This window comes from Oenanthe melanoleuca, chromosome Z, assembly GCF_029582105.1.
Source record: "Oenanthe melanoleuca isolate GR-GAL-2019-014 chromosome Z, OMel1.0, whole genome shotgun sequence".
In the NCBI taxonomy this organism is placed as follows: Eukaryota; Metazoa; Chordata; class Aves; order Passeriformes; family Muscicapidae; genus Oenanthe; species Oenanthe melanoleuca.
In genome coordinates, this window is record NC_079362.1 from 26,471,868 (window position 1) to 26,497,804 (window position 25,937).

General features: G+C 41.3%; 1 protein-coding gene across 4 annotated transcripts in view; it reads left to right on the forward strand.

The window, feature by feature from the left end:
- The window catches only part of SVEP1 (sushi, von Willebrand factor type A, EGF and pentraxin domain containing 1), a 124,125-nt gene that overhangs the window by 87,201 nt on the left and 10,987 nt on the right, over positions 1–25,937 (forward strand). The window contains exons 32-46 of one of the 4 annotated variants that reach the window (XM_056513625.1): positions 1,051–1,170; positions 1,909–2,085; positions 2,818–2,902; positions 3,217–3,408; positions 5,318–5,485; positions 7,411–8,083; positions 9,454–12,233; positions 13,416–13,641; positions 14,662–14,817; positions 16,735–16,798; positions 17,499–17,672; positions 18,624–18,797; positions 19,204–19,377; positions 20,686–20,862; positions 22,212–22,382. In XM_056513625.1, the coding sequence (XP_056369600.1) occupies positions 1,051–1,170; positions 1,909–2,085; positions 2,818–2,902; positions 3,217–3,408; positions 5,318–5,485; positions 7,411–8,083; positions 9,454–12,233; positions 13,416–13,641; positions 14,662–14,817; positions 16,735–16,798; positions 17,499–17,672; positions 18,624–18,797; positions 19,204–19,377; positions 20,686–20,862; positions 22,212–22,382 (5,511 nt within the window). Of the gene's footprint in view, positions 1–1,050; positions 1,171–1,908; positions 2,086–2,817; positions 2,903–3,216; positions 3,409–5,317; positions 5,486–7,410; positions 8,084–9,453; positions 12,234–13,395; positions 13,642–14,661; positions 14,818–16,734; positions 16,799–17,498; positions 17,673–18,623; positions 18,798–19,203; positions 19,378–19,858; positions 20,009–20,685; positions 20,863–22,211; positions 22,383–25,937 lie in introns of those variants that run through there. The other 3 variants (XR_008842534.1, XM_056513626.1, XM_056513627.1) reach the window with 3 other exon arrangements.

Below are 25,937 nucleotides of genomic sequence, written 5' to 3' on the forward strand. Positions count from 1 at the left end.
CCTGGCACTTGTGTAATTGGCAACTGTTTTGGTATTAATGTGCAGCTGTCATGCTGAATATCAGAAAGAAACTCCTTTTCAATATTTTTTGGTCTTTTCATGCTGATCAGACTCATCCAGCAATGAAGAATGAAGCTTCCAGTTCAGTAAATTATCTTGCTTTTTTAACCAGTGGGGTTTTTTTTACTGGAAATGGGCAAAGGACCCAAACTGTGTGTATGCATGGTATAGCTAGATCTACAGGTGTCCTGAATTGATGAAGAATTGTTCTATCTCTCTCTCTCAGTCTGAAACAAGAACATTTATAGAAAGAGAATAATCCCTGGTACCAGCACTTTTCTATTAGATACTTTGAAATTGACTCCTTTCAATTTTGACTCATTGTTTTCATACCAAGGACATTTCCTTACTGTCAAGGTTAAAAGATTTTATGAGTATTCTGGAGTGAGGGATTTTTTTATTTTATTTATTTTTCTGCATAGTACCAAGCTACAGAGATTATAAATTAGGACTTTTAGGTGCTGCAATCATGTAAATAGTTAATTATAATAACTTATATATTTTTAATTAGTTTTTTACTTTTCTGGCAACTGCAGGCTCTTCTTGGGCCTAGTCTAATTCTCTTCATCAAAGATGGGGCTCTAATGTTTTTATAGTATTTCCCCTCTTGGTTAAGTTTTCCTGTCTTATAAGTAGGAAGGATGAGATATAGACGATTTCCCAAGCAAGAGCCTTTCCTTAGAGTGTCTACCCAGACTAGTAGAAACAATAGTAAAATATCTGTTCTTTTGCAGTTTGGAAACCAGGCACTTTATGTGGAAGTAGTGACTGAAGGTTAATCTCTTTTGTGCAATACTGTTGAGAAAATTAAAATGATAATAAAACTTTACAGTGAGTTATAAATATTTTTTTACATATTAAGTATTTTTCCTAATGGATCAAAAATGTGATTGCAGTAAGTGATTTTTAATTTTACTACTTAAAGTAATTCCTCTTGAGAGTAAGACAGTGAGTTTGTTGGTGTTGATGAGTGTTTGTTGTTTTTTGCAGATGTTGATGAATGCGCTGTTGGATCAGACTGCGATGAGCACGCGTCTTGTCTCAACACAAATGGATCCTATGTGTGCACTTGCATCCCTCCTTACACAGGAGATGGTAAAAAATGTGCAGGTATGGGAAAGAAAAACGTCCCACTAGCCTTTCCAAGGCTCTGTATAGGCCAGTATCTCCTTTCCAGTTCCTAAATAATAATTGATATCTAGAGCAGCTTGCTTTCATCTCCAGCTCAGTTTAGCCTGGATGAGGCACTGATAAAGTGTCTCCTTTTGTTTCTTGGAAACTCACCTCTCCATATGGATACAGCTGTCATTGGGATGCTGCTCCAAGACATACATAGGTGCAAAAACCTTATTGCACACACTCCACAAGGTGTGGGAAGGCCACAGTGTTTCAGTTCTCAGAGCAGAGCTGTGCAGCAAAGAAATATTTTGAAACAGGCTTCTGAGTAGGGCTAGAGGAAACATTAAACAAGGTAACTTTGGATGAAGATAACAAGACAGTGGCATAGGTTGGGATAAAAGGTAGCTGGGTAGTTTTCATGTTCAGGGATGGACATGCTGAAATGGGCTTTCCCTTACAGAGGAAGAAATGACTGTAAGATGTGTTTGCATCTCACAATGAAGTAAACTCAGTTGGAGGGGGCTCTTCCATATCAAGATTAGCTTACTTGCATGAGTCTTCAGTGTCTGTCACTTACATATAAAACAGAAAAGGCTGTAAACTACTTATGAGCATTTTCCATGTGCTTTGCCTTCCTACTTTCAGCAAATTCCAAGGATGTCTCCTGCAATTTGTTCATAAAACCTGACACTTAATTATATTATTCGTAGTTTCCCTCTTCCTCCTCAGAACCCGTGAAATGCCATAATCCAGGAAATCCAGAGCATGGCCATTTATCCGGGGATACTTACAGTGTTGGCAGTCGAGTAACATTTTCCTGCAAAGAAGGGTTCCAGCTGACAGGAGCGACAGAACTTACTTGCATGGAGTCTGGAGAGTGGAGCCACCCCGTGCCCTACTGTGAAGGTGTGGTTCCTGGGGAGGAGGCGTGCTGAAATGTGATTCTAACATTAGAGAGAGGAAAGGCAAAGTAATAGTGAGCACTCTGTAGACAAAACACTAGCAGATCTGGATCTCACTGTTGAAGTCTTTGTCTTCTTAAGACGTAAGCCCAGTTGTCATATTTGTAGGGGTGCTCTCTTAACACAGATTCTCCAGTGTGTCAGAAGCATAGACTCACTCTAATGCAAGCATTAGAAGTGTTCTTCTAATTCTAATTCTTTTCTGCTCAGCCTTCCATTTTCAAGGAATTAATGACTTAAATACCTTTAACTGTGGATAAAAAGGGACCAGAAAGGACAGGCTGATGCATGTACGTAGTCATGGTGTAATAGCAGAAGTTGTTTCTTTAGAAAATCAGAACAAATGTGGTAAAGCAATAGGTAAAGTGAAGAGTTGACAAAGACTGTCTAAGCAAAAAACCAATTACTTTGTCCTTTGAGAGAGGTAGATATGGAGTCTCTTGATAGTCAAGCATGTGGTTTGTAGAGTGGTTATAACTACCTTCTTCCAAATAGTTCAGTTCCTTAGTAAGGTGAATTCAGATGAAGAGTCTTAAATGTCATTTACAGATTAGGCAAGAACTCATAGGCTTTATACTTCTTCAAATCTTTTCAGAGAAAGCAAAGCAAATCCTAATTTTCTGTTCATTTTTGTTTGTGTTATATCAACCTCTCTTGTATTCCTGTCTTTTTAAAGCTATATCCTGTGGTGCTCCAGTTATTCCAGAGAACAGTGCCATTTTTGGCTCAAATTTTACATACCATAATAAGGTGGTGTACAGGTAGGAATTCAGTATGTGTGAAGTGCTGTATTAATAACTGATTGACAATCTGGCAGCAAATAAGAGTATGGCTGAATTGAGAGATTGGTTGAAATGAAGGAGAGGAGCAAGATGGGCTTAAAATAATGGAAAGACATTTGGTTACAGAGTGGTTGTTCATTAGCAGAGCTGTGTGTTTACTCCAATACTACTTCTCTGTTCCCTGAAAAGAAAGTTGCTTTATGCAGGTGTGGATGATGAGAAAAAAGGGATGGCTGATTATATTGTACATGAAAGGCTTTGTGTTTGACAGCACTTCTTTTCCTCTAATGCAGATGTAATGATGGATACAACTTAGTGGGTGAAAAGGAAATTCTGTGCCTTGCTAGTGGCATTTGGAATCATGCTCCCCCCTCCTGTGAAATGGTGATGTGCCCTAGCCCACAGGATATCAGCAATGGAAAATACACACTCAGTGGCACAGCCTACCTTTCCTCTGTATCATACACCTGTGACAATGGATATAGGTAAATGCACAAAACATGCCCAGGTCAAATGCAGGTGGCATGCTAGTTAGAAGGTCTGACTTAGGTTTGAAAGACACAAAGCTGGGATCATTGCTCAGAATAATAAAATACTAAAACAAAATTGAAAAGGACTCCTTTGTACCTGTATACCTATACTTTCTGTATTTTATCTTGAGCTGGAGCAGTTCAGAAAAGTCACTCAGGATTTGCTTGTATACATATGTAATGCTTTCATTTTACCATCAAACTCATAAAAATATTTTGAATATTCGGAAAATAGTTTTAATTATTTCTGAAAGTTCTCATTTGTCTTTAAAGATCATTATATCTCTACAGCTGCAGTTCATATTATTTTTGCTGTTACTTTGCAACACCTTTTGTGAAGGAACTTTCTGGAAGTTATTCATTTACTCCTTGAACTCTTTGTACTAGTAATTTATTCTAAGATTTTGTTCTGTTTTATTTTTGTAAGGAATTATACACATTTTTAACATGGTGCAGTTAAAAATTAACACATTAATGCTATATCCAAGCATGCACATGCAGATTTCTGCCTCCCTGATATCTGCTTGTGACCTCTAGCAGATGTACTCTGACATAAGTTGTCCCATATGGACCTATTTAGGGATGATTTTTTCTACATTTTTCTTGTCCAGGTGCTGTCAGGTAGGTGAGTTATAATCTTTTGGTGAATGCTTTAATTGTGTTAGTACAAATGGGTACCTCAGCTGCAGTTCAGTGTAGTGTTAGGTCACAGATTCACACTGTGGGTTATCTGTACCCCACTAAACCAGACAGTGCTTTTATCAATACCAATGAGATTTTGACTGTGGACTTTGGACATACAAATGCAGCAAATGTCACGTCAGTTTTGAGTCTTTGTCTTTTCCTGACTACCCTAGCTCGGTGGTTACCACACAGCTCCTGTGGTTACCTGTGGCTGCCACTCCAGTGGTAGCCCTCTCAAACTGTGTCCATCTTGTGCATTATTTCTGGACCCAGTCTCTTCCTTCAAGCACCTCTTAGGTGCTTCCAGTCTTAAACATATTGCCACAGGTAGGCAAAGCCCTACTTCCCTGACAAGGGCCTGTGCCAAATTTGTAAAAGCATTACAGGTCAGTGTTCTTTTCTATTAACTTATTTCAGTCAGCTAGACATGGGGATCTAGTACCATTTGAGACCAAATTGCAGGGAATGAGGCACTGCTCTGTAGGGCTCTCAGATGTGATGTGGGCCCTACAGGGAACCACAAACAGCTGACATAGCAGCTGGAGACCAGGAGTTTCACCCAGGGCATCTCAGGGAGGTGTTGCACACTCTGTTCAGACATCTGAGTCACATTCTCCAGACTAATCCTGTTTCCCCAGCTAAGGAAACCAAAAAATACCATCGACTTCAAATGGATATGGCCATTGACTCAAGCAAAATCCTTTACCTCCTGAAGGAACTGAATGTCCTTTTGTGAACAAACTTGAACTGGATCATTTCAGTGTCCTGGGTGAAGATAGTGTTTTAAGTTCTTGAGTGAATCAGTCTCAGGCAGGGCCTAGTTGCAAGTCTCAAGACTGGCATGCTGATGGCACACAAGTAAATTTTTAAGCTTAAACAAATATTTATTTCTTTTGTGCTCAAAGATGGGCAAAGCTACAGCAGAAATTATGTGTGTCTACACAGAGCATTGAGGCTCCACTAGAAATTCAGAGCTTGCTCTTCAAAGTGATATGAAGACCAGCTCTTTTTGATAGCATCAGATTGTTTTTCCATGAAAAAAGGGTGATTCTGGCCTCTACTGAAGTCAGTGAGAAAGACTCCCTAGGGTCACTGGGGCCAGAAAAGAAAGCAGCTCTTACACTCTGTGTCCCTCACCTGGAATGAAATGGCAGCTTTAATAATAATCTTTGTGTCTCAGCCTTCAGGGACCTTCTGTGCTTGTCTGTGCATCTTCAGGGAACTGGAACAGCACACCACCAGCTTGCAACATCGTGTCCTGTGGATCCCCTCCTGCCATCAAAGATGCAGTCATCCATGGAGATAACTTCACTTTTGGAAACACGGTCTCTTACACGTGTAAGGAAGGGTATGTAGATTAGCCCTACTGGATTAATGTTCAGGTTGAGTAAAACTGATGCACTGTTCAACAAGTCCTTTATAACTGCACACTAATTAATTTTTACTACTTTCTGTCTTAACTCTTTGGAAGTTAAATACAACAGAGATTTTTTTTTGTGGGCTGTCAGGTTAGTATAAGACACAGACATTTCTTAAAGTAAGTTTTGGGGGAACTGAATGCGATCAGGAAGAGAAGAATAGAGAGGAATCAGGGGAGTGATAGCACAATTCAATAGGAAACCCTTTTCCCTGGAGTTACTACAGAACCAGTACTTCTGTGTTAGACTGAAGGCTCTGATCATAGCAAATCGTTTATGTCTCATCAGGGTGTAAGGATGCTTTTGGTGCAGTCTGACAACTCTCTGTTGTGGTGTTCTAAATTCTATTTTCTTAAATTAAGACTCTTAGTTTATTGAGATATATTATTTTAAATTTATTTTTATCTACTCTGCGTAGAGAAATTTTCAGACCTATTTCATCAAAAAAGAGGCTTGGTTTTGATGATACCAAGCATGAAAGTATAATGTTGTACTCTGATCCTGCAATAACCTTTGCACATGGTAATCTTTACAGCCTGTGAGCAGTTCCATAAAATATCTTGGAATTGTTCTGTCTAAAAGGCAGAGCGGGTAGGCAGAGTTTTTGCCAGTTTAGGTCCAAAGTGACTGGAGGATTTTCTTCCTTTTTCTTGGTGTAAGAGTGTAAATTGACAAGTTAGCATTTTTCTTATAAATTGGCTTTGTGATGTTATTTGAAACATAATTGAAACAAAGCATCCTTATTATGTTTTCTAGGCTATATTATGATTTTAAAAGTTGTTTTTCTTTCCTGTTCAAGCATTTTAAATGGGATAGGAAAGCAGCATTTAAAAACTGTCATAGCTGTCTGTCTGTGACAGTGGATCATATTAAACATTGGCACATAATTGGCTCTTTTTCTGGGATCCAGTCATGAGGCCTTGAAAACAAATCCTGCAAACAAGACAAAGCAGTTTTACAGGTGTTGCTTCCAAATGCGGACAGCCTGCAGTTGGAAAGTCACTCTGGACTTTGCAGTAGTTATTGTTTCTTTGCTTTTTGTGAGAGCACACCACAGAGAAAAAAAAAAAAAAAAGGAAGAAAACAGTCAAAGGTACTGTGAGTACACTGCTGTCTGTTACATATTTAAGCAGCAGGGGTTTAAGTGGGATGATGAGCAGCACAGACTGATGCCTATCCCTGCATCCCAGAGACAGACTGGAGAACTACAGCTTCACTAACAGTATTTGTGTGGTAAAATTTTATAGTAAACTATTTCATTGGGGTTTTTACAGTCAGCATTAACTTTTTACTGGCTTTCTAATATTTTTAACAGTGAGTTTTTAGGAAGAAGTTATTTTAAAATTGCTATATGCATTATTGGTAAGAGCATCTCTCTGGGTAGCTTACTAAGAAGTTTCACTTTGCTTGCAAGTGTGAAAATAGATTGATAGGGCTAATACAGAAACCCAAAAGTCCTTTCTGGGCTTTTCATCTCTTTCTTTTCCAATCAGCTTTGCTTAATAGAAATGGTTTCTGAGTGGGATCATTTCCTTGAGAATTGCATGGACCATCACAGCACAATACTAGGTTTGTTGTAGTAGTTTGAGCCAAAATAGAAGTTCAGAAATGGTAATTGGATGGACAGATGAGATGTCTGCACAAGCTGTGCTAGGATATCCACCATTGTGATACCTCACCCATGGACATGCAGGGTTTAAGATTTCCTTTGGAAGTTGATCATAGCTTTTTTAAAGGATCCTGTTCTTCTGGGGTTCTAGCAAACAAGCTCATACTGCAAGGGCTTCAGGAAACCTTAGGTAGAGTTTGACAATGCTTGTCTTTTTTACTTCCTATGTGGTTTCCTTATCCACAGTTACACATTAGTTGGCCCTGAAACCATAGAGTGCTTAGCCAGCGGCAAGTGGAATGTGAGCCACCAGCAGTGCCTGGCAGTGTCCTGTGATGAGCCACCCCATGTGGAAAATGCATCACCAGAGAGTGGCCACCGCCTCTTTGGTGATATAGCTTATTACTTCTGCTTGGATGGTTACAGCCTGGCTGATAACTCTCAGCTGCTTTGCAATGCAGAAGGGACGTGGGTGCCTCCAGAGGGCAGGGACATGCCCCACTGCATAGCAGATTTCTGTGAAAAGCCATCCACCGTCTCGTACAGCATCCTGGAGTCCATTAGTAAAGCCAAGTTTGCAGCTGGCTCTGTCGTGAGCTTCAAGTGCATGGAAGGCTTTGTTCTGAACACTTCAGCCAAGATCGAGTGCCTTCGAGGGGGCCAGTGGAATCCTTCTCCTCTGAGCATCCAGTGCATCCCCGTTCGCTGCGGAGAGCCTCCCCACATTAGCAATGGCTATGCCAGTGGGGCCAACTACAGCTTTGGAGCAGTGGTGGCTTACAGCTGCAACAAGGGGTTCTACATCAAGGGAGAGAAGAAGAGGACCTGTGAGGCCACTGGCAACTGGAGTGGCAGTTTGCCCACATGCCACCCAGTGTCCTGTGGAGAACCACCGCAGCTTGAGAATGGCTTTATTAAGGTACAGAATGAGTTTCCTCATCTGCCTGGTACCATGGCAAACTGAATATATCTCCACAACTGTTGCTGTTGGGGTTTTCTTTCTTCTGTTTTGCTCTTCTGTTAAAATTGAGGAAGTACATGATTGGATAGAATGAGAATAGAATAAGTGAGTGCATCAGAATCATATCTGAAAAGCATGAGTACTTCCATGGGATTTCCTATCATGAAGTGGGTTATCAGTTAGGAGACTCAAGATGCCATATGACATTCAGTTGATTTCTTTAATATCTTATTCTTCATTTGTTTGGTTCTTGAGTAGCTTTCAGGTCCGGAGATGTTTGAAGTTTGATGCCAGTTCATAAGCCTTGCTCTTTTCACTGCTATAAAAAAAAAAACTGATATGCAATAGATAAATCACCTTGGGATAATTTTTCTTCTTTTGATGCAAGCACATTTCTTTTCTGAAGTCAGAACTTGCCTTTCCTTATCAAATTAAATTACAACAATGTGTTTTGCTTTGGTGCATAAGAATAATACTGTGGTAAGGAAGATCAAAAATGCTATTGTAAAGATTTAACATTTAATTTTTCAAGCATTTTTTCTTCTGAGCATCCCTCTTCCTTCCTTAAATCCAGGGATTTAAGATGCCAGGATACCAGATACCAGGGAATCTACATGTACCAAATTTGGAGGGTGGAGGTTGACATTCCAGTTCCTATATGGGTTTCCAGCAGTAATAGCAGCAATTTCTGTTCAGACTCCTACATAGATGCATCTTCTAATTAATGCATATCACTCTATTTTGCCTTACTTAGGTAGGATCACTCCTTCATGAATTCCTTACAGTTGGAGAAATTTTTTAATACCTCAGTCAAAGCCCAGACTGCCACTTTGAGGTGATCCTCAGCTGCCTGCTCAACACCCTGCAGCTGCATGTGTGACATTTATAAATGTCTGCTAGTAGCAGTAGATTTGAGGGCTCCAGCTTTAATCCACCTAGAAGCTACACAATCATGACAACAATAAGCCATTTGATGGCAGCTTCCCCTGATCCATTTCTTTTCCATCTTCCTTTCCACATCTATTTTGATCTCATGGGTCAGGAAGGGAGAAAGCAAAGGAATTCTTTTCTACCTTTTATCTTTTAAGCCTTGAATTTTCTGTTTTCTTTTGGAAGTGGTCTCAGATTTCCTGAAAACAGAGTGCATCATTTGAAGCAAGGTATTTTGTACCAGTTACTTGCTTTCATTCCTTTTGAGACAGGCTTTAGTGCTGTCAGGGATTCAGCTAGAAGCTAGACCATGAGAACACAAGAAATAAAATCAGTCTCCTATTCCCCAAATCGTGTATCTTCATTTCAGAAGTATCTCTGTCTTAACTGTTTTCCAGGACACCACTGGACACTTCTTTGAAAATCAGGCAAATTACCAGTGTGACTCTGGTTACCAGATGGTCGGGAGCCCAGTGTTTATCTGCCAAGCAAATCGCCAGTGGTACAGCGAATCTCCTCCTTACTGTGCTCCCCTCAGCTGTGGAAAACCACCATCCATCCCGCATGGCTACTCCAAGGGAGAAACTTTTGATATGGGCTCCAAAGTCGAGTTCTTCTGTGATGAAGGCTATGAACTGATTGGAGATGTTTCATGGACGTGTCAGAAGTCTGGGAAGTGGAGCAAAAGGCAAAATCCCAAATGTGTGCCAACAAAATGTCCAGAGCCACCCCTGGCAGAAAATCAGCTGGTCTTGAGAGAAGTGTCTTACCAAGTTGGTGTTGTACAGTTCTCCTGCAAGGAGGGTTATGTTTTGCATGGCTCCTCCGTACTGAAATGCTTGCCCTCCCAGCAGTGGAATGATTCCTTTCCCTTCTGCAAGGTTGTACAGTGCTCTGCACCCCCCTATATCCCCTTTGGGGACCCCTTGACTTCATCCCTTCATTTTGGCAGCACTGTGAAATACACCTGTGTGGATGGGTTTTTGATGAAGGGTGAGTCCACCATCAGATGCCAGGCAGATGGTTCATGGAGCTTGCCTTTGCCAGAATGTATTCCCGTGGAATGTCCTCAACCAGAAGAAATTCAGAACGGCATAGTTGACGTGCAGGGCCTCACCTTCCTTAGCACAGCCCTCTACACATGTAAACCAGGTTTTGAACTGCTAGGGAACACAACTGTCCTCTGTGGAGAAGATGGACAGTGGCTTGGGGGAAGACCGGTTTGCAAACCTATTCAATGCCCAAGGCCTAACAAGATCCTCAATGGCAAATATTCATTCACAAGTTTCCATTATGGGCAAACAGTTAGGTATTTCTGTGACAGAGGTTTCCAGCTCCAAGGGGAGGAAACACTGAGATGCCTAGAAACAGGAGAGTGGAGTACAGAGGCTCCCTCTTGCAAGGCCATAAATTGCCAGCCCCCTCAGCCCATTGAGAATGGCTTTGTGGAGGGTGCAGATTATAGCTACGGGGCCATGGTCATTTACAGCTGTGTGCCAGGCTTCCAGCTGTCAGGCCTTGCCATGCAGACCTGTGAAGAATTGGGGTGGTCTAGCTCCACACCCACTTGCCTTCCAACAGACTGTGGCCTTCCTCCTCACATTGACTTTGGAGAGTACGTGCAGTTGAGACAGGGGGAAAGACGTTCTGACCAGGAGAGTGTTACAGAGAATCCCTCCCTTTCACATGTGTTGCTGGCTGAGAATGTGAGAGGCTTCAAAAGTGCCTTGAAGGAGGACAGTGCAATGCAGCTCACCACTTTCTTATTTGGAACTATAATTTTGTACACATGTTACTCCGGCTACGAGCTGCTGGGAAACCCTGTTTTAGCTTGCCAGGAAGATGGAGCTTGGAACGGCACTGCCCCTGCCTGTGTTTCAATCGAGTGCACCCTGCCATCCGCCCCGGAGAACGGGTTTTTGCACGTCACGGAGAACACGCTGGGCAGTGCCGTGCTGTACACCTGCAGGCCAGGATTCACACTGGTTGGCTCTGACACACGGCTGTGTTTGCCAAGTCGGCAGTGGAGCCATACTGCTCCTTACTGCAAAGCAATAACGTGCGGTTCACCTGCCCAGCTTTTGAACGGGAAGGTAAGAGGGGAAAACTACACATATGGCAGTGTTGTCTACTACGAATGTGATCCTGGTTACCAGTTAAACGGCCCTGCAGAGAGGAGATGCCAAGAGAGCCAGAAATGGGATGGCAGCGAACCCATCTGCATTCCTGTTTCCTGCAGCCCACCACCAGTTTTGGAGAACGGTCAGGTAACTGGAGAGGACTACACGTTCCAGAGACACACAGAGTATAGCTGCAACGAAGGTTTCCTGTTAGAAGGGGACAGGAGTAGAGTCTGCCTTGCAAATGGAAGCTGGAGTGGAATCACTCCAGTTTGCAAAGCTGTGACCTGCCCTGCTCCACCGCCACTTCCCAATGGGAGCACTAGTGGCTCAGATTTCAGCTTTAATAAAGAAGTGCACTATCGCTGCAGTGATGGTTATAGCCTGCAAGGAGCATCTACACTTACGTGTCGGAGTGATGGTACCTGGGACTCAGAAGCTCCACACTGTGAACCAGTCATTTGTGGACCCCCTGAAGACATCTCCCATGGCTTTCTGAATGGCTCAGCCTTTACTTACGGGGAGTTTGTCCACTATATATGCTTCCCTGGTTATGAGCTGCACGGCAGTCCCTTACGGCAATGCCTGTCCAATGGCTCCTGGAGCGGAAGCCTTCCGTCTTGCCTACCCTGTCTGTGTCCTACACCTCAGATTCAAAATGGGGTCGTTCTTGGTACAGATTTCAGCTGTGGGATAAGTGTCCAGTTTCAATGCCTGGAGGGCTTCAAACTGCTGGGGCCTTCTGAAGTTACCTGTGAGGCAGCTGGCAAATGGAGTTCTGGGTTTCCTCGGTGCGGACAGATTTCCTGTGGTGCTCCACCCATCATCCCCAACACATTTATCAATGGGAGCAGCTCTGAAGACGAGAACACGATCATCTATACCTGCTTGACGGGTTTTGTCATGAAGGGGGGTCCAGAACTGACTTGTGTGGAGACTGGTGTGTGGAAGAAGCCATACCCAAGCTGTGAGCTCTTAAGCTGTGGCCCACCACCATCTATCCCAAATGCAGAGGTTCTTGGGAACACTTACACCTACGGAAGTAAGGTCCAGTACAGGTAAGGATGGTGCTGTTATTCTGTTTTCATTAAAAGTCCCTGAAGGAATGAAGATGCAAGCTTTATGTTCCCTGAGTTAGTGCAAGTTTCTACATACTCAGATTGACAAAGCCCACATTGCCATGCACTTTATAAAATATTATCTGGACCACTCATGAAAACTCCAGAAAGACATTTCAGCCTGTTGGGCTGATGCCTCCACTGACTTTAATTTCCCATTTCCATTTGCTTTCTTATTCTCCTCCCCTGAAGCACTGGTTTCAACATACAGGTTTTGTTAGCGGGTGACAGCAACAGTCAGCTTCTCTCCTCTTGGCATTGCATTTATGCTTTCCTTGTGCTTCAGGTGCCTGTTGTAATACAAAAGAGCTGATATCCTTCTTGTCCCATGTTGTGCACTGCAGCACTGTGCTGTCTGGAGCACTGTAGCAAGTTACTCCTTTTTCAGATATGAGAAACTGAGGGTTTTTTGCTAATTTCCTGAAGTATATACACTGCAGAGCTCTTTCTCCAAGATGAAGAAAGCCTTGGCCAAAGAGGAGATGTATGTTCGACAGTAAAAGCAAATAATGGTATGGAATAAAACTGGAACAGAGATGGCAAGTGTGTGAATTGAACAGTATCAGTCATTCCTATGCAACTTTAACAAGATGAGGGAGTACTTTTGCTGCTGTTCTACAAGTAACCTCACTAGTGCAAGCCAGTTGAGTTGTTCTTGGTGAAGCACCATTGAGTCAGCCTTAAATGTCTAAGCAAATGGTCTGTGGTCAGGCTAAGGCTTGGTTTGTTCTTGGAAGAAAGTGAGATCATCTTTAGAATTGCTTGGCACTCACACATTCTCTTTACCTCACCAAAGGTCCTCCTAGCAAAGAGATGGGCAGTGTAGGAACTGCACTAAAACTTCCAGTACCCTCTGAGTACTGAAGCCACCAACTCATGTTCCATTGTGATGCTGCAGCAGCATGACACAACTGGAAATTAAGTCTGAAGTCTCCAGCTCTTGCAACAGAGTGAATTCAGTCCTGACGTACATCTTACAAGCTTACCCTGAAATAGTAGAGAAATCTCAAGATGTAATTGTTAACAAGTAATGCTGCAAAATTACTGTACTGACTTTTTAATTTGTGGGTTAGCTCATTCCCAGCTGTGTCTCTGTGGTCAGGTCTTCATGCTGTGTTGCAGATGTCTGGAAGGCTACACGATGGCGACAGACGTGGATGTATGCACTTGCCAGGAGGATGGACAATGGTCCCCCAAAAGTATTTCCTGTTGCCCCAGAAAGTGTCCCCTTCCAGGAAATATCACTAATGTAATTGCACTTGGGAACAACTTCACTGTGAACACAAGCATCACTTTGTCATGTGTAGAAGGCTACACTCTGGTGGGAGCAAGCACATCTACGTGCAAGGTATAGTTTTATTATCACTGTTTTATTCTGCTGGCCTCCTTGAATTCAGGAGTCCTTCTCATACCTTCCTTACCTTTTGGGCCTTAACTGGACACAATTAAAAATTCAAAGCATACTCTGCAAAATATAGTATGTTTGGTTGTTTCCCGATAAGAACAATTGTTTGTTTTCTATGTGTAGACTTTCAGAACTAGAAATTTTTTATTTCTTTTTCCACCAAAAGCTGAGGCTTCCTTTAGAAAAGCATTCATTTTATCATGTGCCAGGCATTAAATCATGCCTGAAATTTTGTAAAAATATGTCTAAGATTTCTAATGTATTTTGAGTATTGCATGCAGGGATTTTTCTTCAGAATAACAGGCAGTAGACATTTTAATCTGCTGTACACCTGTAGAAACTTGAATCCTCTGTTAAAGACCAGACATCTTTATCAATTCCACTGGTAACCTCCTCTCACATTAGCTTGTGGACAACTTCATGTTAAGTTTGTAAATAGACTCTTAAAATATGGTATGCTCATATGAGAAAAGCTGAGCATGTGTGAGTTTGCAGAGTATGTCTTTCTTATGAAATGTTTTCCTCTCATTTTGCCGTTTCAAATATCTGTGGAAGTAGGAGTAGCTGTCTTTGACAAGTGCTTCTTCAGGTATCAGACTTCCCTTAGTGAGTCGGAGAAGGCTGCTGAAGCACTTAGTAATGGTGTTAGACATTCAGCCAGGAGAGAAATACAAAACATTAAATCAGGCAGATGCAGTTTTCATTCTTCTGATGAGTGATTAGGTGACCTTGCACTAGTGAACTTGCTTTTCCAAGCTTCTTTTCCCCATTTTACTTTCTGTTCCTTCTGTCTTTTAAAATGTTACTTAAATTACCAAATTTTACAAAGGATTGAACACATAGTATTGTATCTGTACACCCACGGCAACTGGGTGTTTCTACTATGATTTTTCTTTATCAATTAGATATGAGTTGCACATATAAGGTAGTGCTATTACATTTCTAATTACATTTATTTTTCAGGAAAATGGTGTTTGGGTGCCACCATTTTCTGATGACATCTGCAGTCCTGTATCCTGTGGAACTCCAGAGTCTCCAGAGCATGGATTTGTGGTTGGCACTAAATACAATTACAAAGATGTGTCTATTTATAAATGTGACTCTGGATATGAATTACAAGTAAGCAAGCTCAAATCTCCAACACTCGAAACTTTAAATTGTCATTTTCAGTTCCTATGTGATTGCTGTGGACTGTCCCAATCACATTGATGCCATAGGAGCTGGGTGTCTGCTGTTTTTGTTATTGTCTGTAGAGAGTTTGGGGCAGTCTTTGAAGGGCTTAAGGGAATAGTTGAAGCAAATATAAGAATCCTGTTCAGAGGATATATGTCTATGTCATATGTAATGTCCAGCAAGTATCTTGCAGTATTTGAGTTTTCTTAACTGAAGTCCTCTGCAAATACAGCATTACACATGCTTGTGACCCTAAGTCATGGAGGAGTTAATTTCTCATGTACCACTCCTTTGACCTGGTTCTTTAGCCAGAGTTAAGTTCCGGGCTTTTTCTTCCATTTCATATTGTCCCAAGCATTATATTATATTATATTATATTATATTATATTATATTATATTACATTACATTACATTACATTACATTACATTACATTACATTACATTACATTACATTACATTACATTACATTACATTATATTATATTATATTATATTATATTATATTATATTATATTGAAGTGATAGATCAAAGGTATTCCATTTTGTTCATTGGCAGCTTTATTCCCTGATGGAGGAGGAATCAAAGTTCTTTCCTGTCCATTGTTTTTATTATGGCTTTTATGCCCACCTGAGCTCTGAAACAGCATGCTTGCCTAGTATCAGGATTCAGGCCAGCAAGTTCAGGGCTGCCTCAGCAGTGTTTTCAAAAGCTGCAGTAGGTTGCTGAGGCACAGCATGATCTCCACTGTCCCCAGGTGATGACAGAGTCAGACATGAGGTGGCGAGATACCTCCAAGACAGAGGCTAGCTCTCAGTGCTGGTTCTGTGAGTGCCAAGCAGACTGCAGGATTGCACTTCTTCTGTACTGTCGTAACACCAGTAATTAGTTAAGAATTCATGCACGTAAAATCACCCAGTCAGAAGTTAATTCACTCAGTCAAGATAAAAATAAGAAGAGTTTGGAGAATGCTTAGGTCACAAAGACTTTAATTTTCCTTATTTCCTTTCAAATATGCAGTATCACTGGGGATGAAAGTGTTGGTATTTAGACAAAAAGATAGAGCTGCTGTTTCCAATAATTTTAGGAAGTAATAAACCAGTGTTGTTATACAGTAATGAGATCTTCCAAGCTTCGCAATCCAGTTTCGCCACCTAGTGTCAAACTGTGTCCCCACTGTAGAAAACAAGTCCTGCTTTTCTCCTTTGGGAAGCAAAGTCCATTGGGTGTGATGCCATGCAACATGTCAAACAGCTGCCCTTTACTGATGGGTCTACTTTGTAATGAAGGTACATTACAGCAAGGGACAAACTTATATATTGTTCTCCATGTCTCAGAATAAAATAAGAATTAAATCCTGGGCTATTAGACTGTTTATAAAACTTGTATGTAAGAAAGAAATAGTGTAATTTATAGGTATATATAAAGAATGAGTGCTTGGGATCTTGTTAAATCAGCTTATCGTGTCTATCAAACACAAGCTTGTACTGTTCTTGAAAAAATTACTAGTTGAATTTCCTGTAAGTGGGTCCTGAAAGGAGAAAATTTGTCATCACAACACATTCCTAGGAACAAGAATGATAAAACTGACAAAAAAGAGTATATTCCAGAGATATAAGGACTAACTAATTGGCTCCATAGACTTTTGGTTTATAAAGAACACCCATCATTTTGCAGAAAGTTCTGCCATAAACTCTACTAGACTTGGGCTGTAGCACTTCATTTTCTCTTTGCATGGGTGGCACATGGAGAAAAAGCCTCCTCACCTTGCTGGATACTAAAGCTGACGGGAGAAAAGAGTTAACTGAAACAAAGTTGTTCTTTGAACATTTTCTATTGTTTCTGTTATTTTCTATCATTTCACAGGGTGATATAGAACGGACTTGCCAAGAAGACAAGCTTTGGAGTGGCACTGTGCCAGTGTGCAGAAGTACGTTTTACCTGAGCCTATCACTTAATGTTGGTCAAGGGTGGTATCAGACAACAGAGATCACTAATGCTCGTTTTTCATTATAAATCATACTGTCTGCATTTACCTAGACAGTTTTGGTAAGTACCACTGGTAGGCAGAACCTGGAAGGGCAGAATTGCTGGTGTGTGCAGGTAGTAGTGTGAAGGGGATCTCTGCACCTTTCTACCTTGCTCCTCTGCAGAGAGCTTCCAGGTTTAAATAGTTCTGATACTTGAGGTCATGGGTTCTGGGGTTACTGAGGACCTCTGAACACGTTAGTTCCCAGGAGTCACAGGTATTTAGCATCCTCAAATGCAACTCTGTGGATATCATTCTAAAAGGTACTTCATTTTTCTGAGATGTCACTGACTGCAGTGCTGAAAGAGGAGTTACTACATAACTTTCGTGAATAATGCTTATGTGAACTTCAGCTGTCAGCTGAAAGAGGAAAAAGTTTCCTGAGGCTTCCTGCCAGCACAGTCACAATAGATTTTTTACTTTTAGCATTAAGTGGAAGCTCCAAGTATGATTCTGCTCTGCTGCTCGCGGGCAAATTCCTGGCAAGACCAGACAACTGCTGTGTTCTTTCTTGTTTCTCAGAGTAAAACCTGTGGAGGAGCTGTGAATAGGACAAACCATATACATGTTGTTTGATTGGAAAGTATTGCTTACATTACAGGAATCTCATGTGGACCGCCAGATATGATAGAAAATGGATCTGTTCAGGGAGAGGAGTTCCTGTTTGGCAGTGAAGTTTTTTACAGCTGTGACCCTGGCTTTGAGCTACAGGGGCCAAGCAGAAGGATTTGCCACGTTGACAAAAAGTGGAGCCCTTCAGCCCCTACGTGCATGCGTAAGTAGCAAGCAGAGCAATGTGATGTCCAGGAAAGCTGGGGCAGGAGGAGAGTGTTTTGTCTGGCTTCCTCCCTCTCTTTCCCTCCAGCAGAGGGACTGTAGCAGGAGGAGCCAGAGGAAAAGCCAGCAGGTTTCTCACTGGCAGTACCTCTCTCCTTTTGGCACATTGAAATGGCATAAACATAGAAGGAGTCATGCTGAGGTCAGTAGGGTAGGAATGTGGCCTGCTGTATCTGACTTGCCTTGAATTATGGTGTGCAGAGCTTTGGACATCATGTTCATCCCTCCTGTGCCAAAGTATATCCTGGCCACTCAGCATATCTGGATACCACAGCTGTGCTCTCTAGGATCAAATCTTGGCTCTCTATCAAGAAAATAAGTAATTGACGGATCTTAGAAAGAAGAGTTTATTACTTATTTCGTACAGGTTATAAATAAAATGCCAATATTTATAGTCTTTACCAATAAATCATTTTCCACCTTTTCTTGCTGATGTCATAGTCCTATGCCTTGCATCCTTCTCTCTCACCTTTGATGAATTTACTTGGTCTCCACAGTGTAGGAACAGGGGTCAAAATTCTTCTTAGCTACTCCCATTGTTCTCAAGCACATATTGAGATAACCTTCCACTGTAGAGGCACAAAGGAGACTGAAAATGCAGCCTCAGGCCTGCACAGAAGAAATAGTCTGGATCCTCTCTAGATTTGAACATACCTCATAACATCACCAAATAGATTTGGATACATTTTTAGGTGTCTGCAGAACGAACGCCAAGAGAAAGGGCAGGGAAGGAATTGTATAACTCTTCTCCGTGTAACAGTTCACAACTTCTTTCTTGCTGTCTTTCCATTAATTCAGGGTGAGAACAGAGCTATCAGATACTGTGTGACTCGTAGATAGAATAGTCTTCAATGTGTGTATAAAACCCAAAAGTTTTCTTCTCTCCTAGAAATTACTTGTGGGTTGCATCCCTCCATAGAGAAAGCAGAGGCCTTTTCTACTGGAAGCACATACAGAAGTAATGTAACCTTTGTGTGCAGCTCTGGATATCATCTTGTTGGGCCCCAGAATATCACATGTCTTGCCAATGGGAGCTGGAGTAAACCCTTGCCACTGTGTGAAGGTAACTCCTTCCTTTCTATTGCTTATTGCTGGGATAAGCAATAGCTCCTCCCTTATGCATGCATTCATATAATCCAGAGACTGAGTTGCATTTGAGAAATGATTCTGTAATGTGGAGTTTCTGGAGAATCTATCATGGCAAGAAAGAATGATTTCCATCTTTCTGCCCTACTGGCCCTGGTATGAACTCATAAATGTATCCTCACTTCCCCATTCTGGGGCTTTTCTCTGTCACTGGGAGGAGCTTCTCTTCTACATTTCTGGCTACATTTCTTTCCCAGGGCTACTGAATCAATATTCTTCATGATTTTAGTGGTGACTTTAAACATATTGTGTTATTAATTCAGGAAATGTTTGAAGTCCAGGACTAATATCAAGCTGAATTAATAAGACCCCTTCCTTTGCAGAAACCAGATGCAAAATTCCAGTTTCCTTGCTGAATGGGAAAGCAATTTATGAAAACAATACAGTTGGCAGTACAGTAACTTATCTCTGTGAGAGGGGATACAGCTTGGAAGGAGAAGCAGCAGCAGAGTGCACAGGAGATGGAAGATGGAGTAATCCCTTGCCTCTCTGTAAACGTGTGTGTTCTCTTTGTAATGGAAAAGTCTTTGCAGAGGAACAACAGGAGCAGTTACTGATACAAGTTAAAGCATTAATCTCTCTGAATGTATTTTTGTGACAGTAAAAAAACAAGCTGTCTTCTGCATAGGTCCCTCTCACTGGAAAGATGACATAAAATGGAGTTATTATAGTCAACCGCTTGATAGATATAGAGCAGGTGAGAGAATCATTAGGTGGAGAAGGCAAAAGGGAGACTTTATTGTTGTCCACAAGTGGCATATTGACAGGGTGTAAAGGAAGAAGTGCCAGACTCTTCTCAGAGTTGTACAGTGCTAGAGTGAAAGGCAATGGACACTAGTTGTTGTAAAGGAAACTCCAGTGAAGTTTTTGAAGAAACCTCTTACTATCAACAGAGTCAAACAGAGGAACAGAGACCCAGGGAGGACATGAGATCTCCATCCACAGAGTCACTCAAATTTAACTCAAATTTCTGGTCAGATTCCAGGGCAACTTCTGACCTAGTTGGCCTTGCTTGGAGAAGCAGGTTGGACTTATAAATTCTTCTGCAATTCTGTGAAATAGCACATTATGTACATGTGCACTATGCCCACACACCCACAGTAGCCTTCCTTGTTGCTGAATGTGTCTGTAAGTAATTTTAAGACCTAGTGTAGTCTTAGGATAGTTAATTGAGACATTTAATTTTTGTATTATGAAGTATTTATTCATTTTGGCATCAAGAAATTGGCATAAATTTCTGCTCTTTATAGAGCCAGTATTTTTCACATCGGTGATGAGATCAATAGACCATGCAAAAATAGCCCAGCAAGCTTGCAGCCAGCAATAAATAAAATTAAAGAGGTTCCAAACTCTAACAAATGTCACAGGAAGTCTCTAATCAAACATCTGAAATTTTGCTGCTCTTTGTTGGTCCAGCCCCTCTGAACATGAAGTAGGATATGTCTGGTTCTCTCCTGTAGATAATTTATGATAAGCAGGAAGGACAAGAGAGAATGGTTTTACTGTAACAAGTAGGATATTTCTCACTTAAATCCTTAGTATGTCCTCTCCTGGCATCAGTAGAGAGCATAGGAAGCCATGTGGCAGCAGTGAATTAGACTTTTATTATTATTATTATTTTATGACCCTAATCTCATAATTTTAAATCAAATTACAAATTGGACTCGTATGCAGCATCCATTTCTATTTCTATTGCTTTTCATATGTTTTGGGTTTGAAATTCGCAGAAACTATTCTAAAGAGGTCTCCCTTCCTTCCATCTCTTTCTTTTCCCTTCTTTTCCCTCACACCCTTGCTTTGAGCAGCAAACCCTTGTCCTGTGCCTTTCGTAATCCCAGAGAATGCCCTTCTGTCGGAGGTGGATTTTCATGTTGGCCAGAACGTATCCATCAGGTGCAGGGAAGGCTACCAGCTGACAGGGCAGTCTGTCATCACCTGTAATGCTGATGAGACCTGGACTCCAGCCACAGCTAAGTGTGAAAGTAAGTATAAGACACACAGTTCCTCAGGGATTGGTACTTTCCAGAGGGCTCTAAGAAGCTCTAGAGAAGAGCTGTGTCTTCTTTCTTTCCAACAGAGTTGTTCCTTTAAAAAGGTTCAGAATACGTCTATGTGGGTTGGTGTTTCAACACTTTTCATCCTACTATTTTCTATTTACTATTACCTTTTGTAAATGTATTCTTAATTTATCTTTTGCAAGCCCTGGAGCTGGGATTGGTTGTTGGATACCAGAAATACCCTAAGAATGATTCCCATGAGATTATGGGTGATGAGACAAGAGTTGCAGGAAGAGGTGCTGCCTTTTATTGTAGTTATTGATACTGACAGAAGGCAGTGTCTTTTTGCAGGCATGTTGGAAAGGCTTTTGACTTCTTGCAAGCAATATTGTTTAGGTTCATGAGATCACAGAATGGCTTGGGTTGGAAAGGATCTTAAAGATCATCTAGTTCCAAACCCTCTGCCATGGGCAAGGATGACATTCACTAAATCAGGTTGCTCAGTGTCCCATCCAACGTGGCCTTGAACACTTAGAGGTATGGGGTATCCACAGCTTCCTTGGGTACCCTGTTCCAGCACCTCATCACTGTCTGGGTGAAGAATGTCTTTCCAATATTTAAACTAAACCTGCCTTCTTTCAGTTTAAAGCCATCGCCTCTTGTTCTGACTCTGTCTTCCCATATAAATACTACCTCCTCTTAATAAGACCCCTTGAGAAACTGGAAAGCTGCAATGAGGTCTCCCTGAAGCCTTCTCCTGGATCCATGCTGAATAATCCCAGCTGTCTTGGCCTGTCTTGGTAGGAGAGATGCTCCATCCCTCTGTTCATCTTTGTGGCCCTTCTCTACTCTAAAAGATCAATATCTTTCTTGTACTGGGGACCCCAGAGATGGATGCAGCACTCCAGATGGGGTCTTACAAGGGCAGAACAGAGTGAGATAATCCACTCTCTTACCCTGCTGGTCACACTTCTTTTGATGCAGCCCAGGATAGAGGCTTTCAGGGCTGCAAGTGCACACTCATTTCCAACCTCACCAAAAGGAACTCCCAAGACCTTCTCAGGGTTGCTCTCAGTGATTTCTTCTCCCAGTCTGTATTCATTTTTGGAATTGCCCTGACTTGAGTGCAGCACTTTGCACTTGGGCTTGTTGAACTTTGTGGGGCTGTCATGAGCCCACTTGTTCAGTTTGTCTGGATCCCTGGACACTGCTGCTGATTTACCCCCCGAGGTGTGTCTGTGCCACCTGCCCCGGACGGCGCTGTGTCCAGGGTTAAAGCCTGTATCGAGCAGCCTCTGCAGCTCACCAACATCTGGATGGTTTCTTTTGTTTAGAGATCTCTTGCGGTCCCCCCGCTCACGTGGAGAATGCTCTGATCCGTGGTAGCTCCTATCAGTATGGAGACATGATCACCTATTCGTGCTACAGTGGGTACATGCTGGAGGGGCCCCTGCGGAGCATTTGCTTGGAAAATGGAACATGGACAACACCACCTACCTGCAAAGGTAAGTCCTTTTTATTAACTTTATTAATTTTTGCTAGTTTAGTGCAGTCATAGTTTTACTCAGGGCATATAATTCCAGGTTATTGCTTTATTTCTGAGTTAAAGAGAAGGCTTCCATAATTTTTCTCTTTGATCCTTGCTAGTCTTACAGTTTCTTTTGCTACGGTGTTGTATCCCACAGCTAGGATCTTTTCTCCTAACATCTTTTGCAAGAAAGTGACAGAACCAGTCATCTTCCTGACAAGCTGAGCTGTTTCAGATAAGCATTGCCTGTCAGTTTTTCACAGTCAAAAACTGAACACTGGAGAAACCAAAATAGAACAAATGGCTGCTTAGTCCCTCACTATGTTTAAAGTGTGGCAGCTCCTGAAAATCAATTTGCATAAAGAGATAGATTGGTATGGTTCACTAAATAATACACACTGAGCATTACAGAAAATTCATAGATTTAACAATATTTAGATTTAACAAAGGGTTTCTACACTTGGCATACCAGCAGGTATTTGTAATTTCTTGATCTGTTGAGCTAAAACATTCACTTTTTTAAAGCAGAGTTAACCCTTCCATTTAGAAGATTCAAATAAATAAAAAGTTTTGAACAGAAAATGGGGGAAACAAATAAAAACCTGAAGAGATAATAAACTCAACAATAAAAAACATATGTAAGCATATTCAAATACTAATTTAAAGCCATGGATGAGGCATAGCAAAAGAGTTCAGGGTCATCAGGCTTTGGTGGAAGAGATCTTGCCATCTGCCATTTCCATGTCAGAAGCTTGGTTTGCCCTTTACTGCTGGATAGCTGTGGAGCAGTGAGTTAGTTGTATCCTGAGGTCTTATTTCAGATAGTGGAACAGCCACCATGACAAATTGAGCTTTAGGTATTCTATCTGGAAAGCAAAAAGTCTTACAACACAGCAGTGGCCAGTCACAAGCAGCCCCATTCCTCTTCACACATAAGAAGAAAAGTTCCAGGACACTCACCTGGGAACATTGGAGCCATTATCAGAATTGTCAGGTCTGCCTTTCCTCCTACAAGTCTCAGCTCCCCATGTCAAAGTACAAGCAGCAGTTCTTCCTTCCTCAGACACTTTTTGTTTAGATCAAAAGCCATTTGGAGATAGAAGATTCTATATATACTGTGCTAAGCCTAGAAAATCATGGACCCCTCATCAGTTTCCTTATATGAATTCTGACAGCAAAATATTATGAATGATGACATCTCAACAAGCTAAGTTTCCCTACTCTATGAAAGCAGGCACTCACCTAAATTCCTGTATCTGATGGTTATGATGTCTTGCATAAAAATCATGGATCAGTAGAGCATTTTGAGAAGAACTGGAACCAAAGAAGAGGGCTTGCAGCTCCTGAATATTTTGGGAATAGAGTAGTTCTGGGTTTGTCTTGGGTTTGTGACTGTGGCTTGCCCCTGGCATGAAGAATTACCCATCAAGCAGCCAAGTAGAGAAGATTTGAAGGAAAAGCATCTGAATTACTTCAGTTGCTATGATGCATCCAAAAGTCCTGTTGGAAATCTGCACTCCCAATGCATCAGGCTATTTCTGAAAAGTTTGTATTTCTAAACTGTGATGGCTACAGAGTTCAAGGGATCTCTGCATAATAGCTACTTTACCTATGCTAGAATTCATTAGCAGAATTATTTGGATATTATCTGTTCCAATTGTAACACTTTGGATTGTTAAGCTGTCCCTTTAATATCACCAGCTTTACTTTTTATTCTTATTTAATAATTATTCATTATGAAGAATCCCTCTGCTTTATGGCAAGGGATGTAATTGTCTGCTAGGAAAGGTTTATGCACTGATTACCAACAACGAAGAAGAGCTGATCTTTCAAACCTCCTGTTTGCAACACTGCAGTGTCTACTGGGACTGTTTAGAGGAGTAAATATTAGGGAAAATTATTTCCAAAAAATGCAGTCAAGAGGTGGACAGATGATGAGGATGCAAAACAAAGCAGGATAACCTGTGTATTAAGGGAGGGGAATAACAATTTCCCTCCTCTTTTCTAAAAGAGGACTTTAAAAGAGCTAAAGATGTTTCTGAAAGGACTGTCCTGCATTTTCATGACACATGTCAAAGTGATCTTTCAAAACTGCTTTATAATTCATGTGAGTGATTTTCCTAACAAAAGTCCTACAGGACCCAAGCCTTTGTGGTCTACATCAGAAACAACATGAAAGCACTCTTTGTAATGACTCATGCTGCATTTCTTGTTTATGGCTGTGTGAGTTGATTATTAATGTGTCCTAAGCCTGCTTGAAACATTCTGTCCTGGTTGAACAGGTTAGTTAATGTAAATATTATAATTAAATAGCTGACTTCTTTAGCTTCTGGAAGAGCTCTCACCACAGCTGCACTTGGCTGAATCACCACTGGTTAGAGGTTGCTGGCCAGATTCTGATCTCAGTTTCAGGGGTGAGAAGTATTAGCTGGATCTGCTGATTGTAAATATCTGCATGATTTTTTAGGCTGCACAGATGCACATAGCTTACCTGACTCCAGTTTCTTCTTTCTGAAGTGCTGCTCTAAAACTGTCTGTTCTCTTCACATCTTGCTGACTGTGAGTGGTCAATGTGGAACTGTCAGCCAGGAGGCTTGTGTCCTATCAGGAAACAAGAACATTATGAGAGGGAAGCTGAGGCCTGAGGAAATTGTTCGCTTGCAACCACAGGGAAGCTTTTTGCAAAGCTGAGAAAAGATAACAGAATTTTTTTTTCCCCTTCCGATACATTTGACTTGCAGCAATGTAATGCTTTTGTGTCCTGTGTAGATAAATTTAAGGGATGTCAAAAGATTGAAACCATAGACGTGAGATTTACTGCCATTAACTAAAGTCACAATTGATCATTCCTATTCTCTCCTCAGCAAACTGGACAGTATTTGCCTTGCTTGCTTTTACTATAGCAATAAAAAAGAGACAATGAAATCTCACCTTAACTTCCCAAGCATTTTTCTGGTCTTGTCCATTTACAAGAATAATCCTCATAGCTAAAGACAAGTAGTCCCTGCTTGCCTGAATTGGTGTGTAACAATTGCACACCTAGGGATGATACATTCTCATTCAATTTCACAACCAAGACCTGGGCAGAAACCCAGGAAAAGCCTATCTCTACCTGGCATCTGATTTCTGAGCAGCATGGAGTTGCCATCCAAAGCAATTTTTGTAACTCATGAAATATCTTCATCTTCTACATTGACAGAAAAGAGAAGATGCATTTTGGAGACCTTATTTCATGGGCTTTGAATTTAATGTGGGATATCATTTATGCATTAATCTTTTACCTCACATCCCATTATACATTCGTGGAATATTGTTTAAGTGATTGAGATCACACAAAGCTCTAAATGGTTTTTTCATTGCAGAAAAGAAACCTGTTTGGCACACTGTTCTGCTTTAGTCAACACTCAGAGACAAGCTGTCTGTCTAGTAACAGATATTTTTACAACAAAAATTCTCAAAATCACTGTTAAAATATTGCAAATTATGTTAACCTTTCAGAGGTCTCTTCCCATTCTCATTATCAGCTGACACT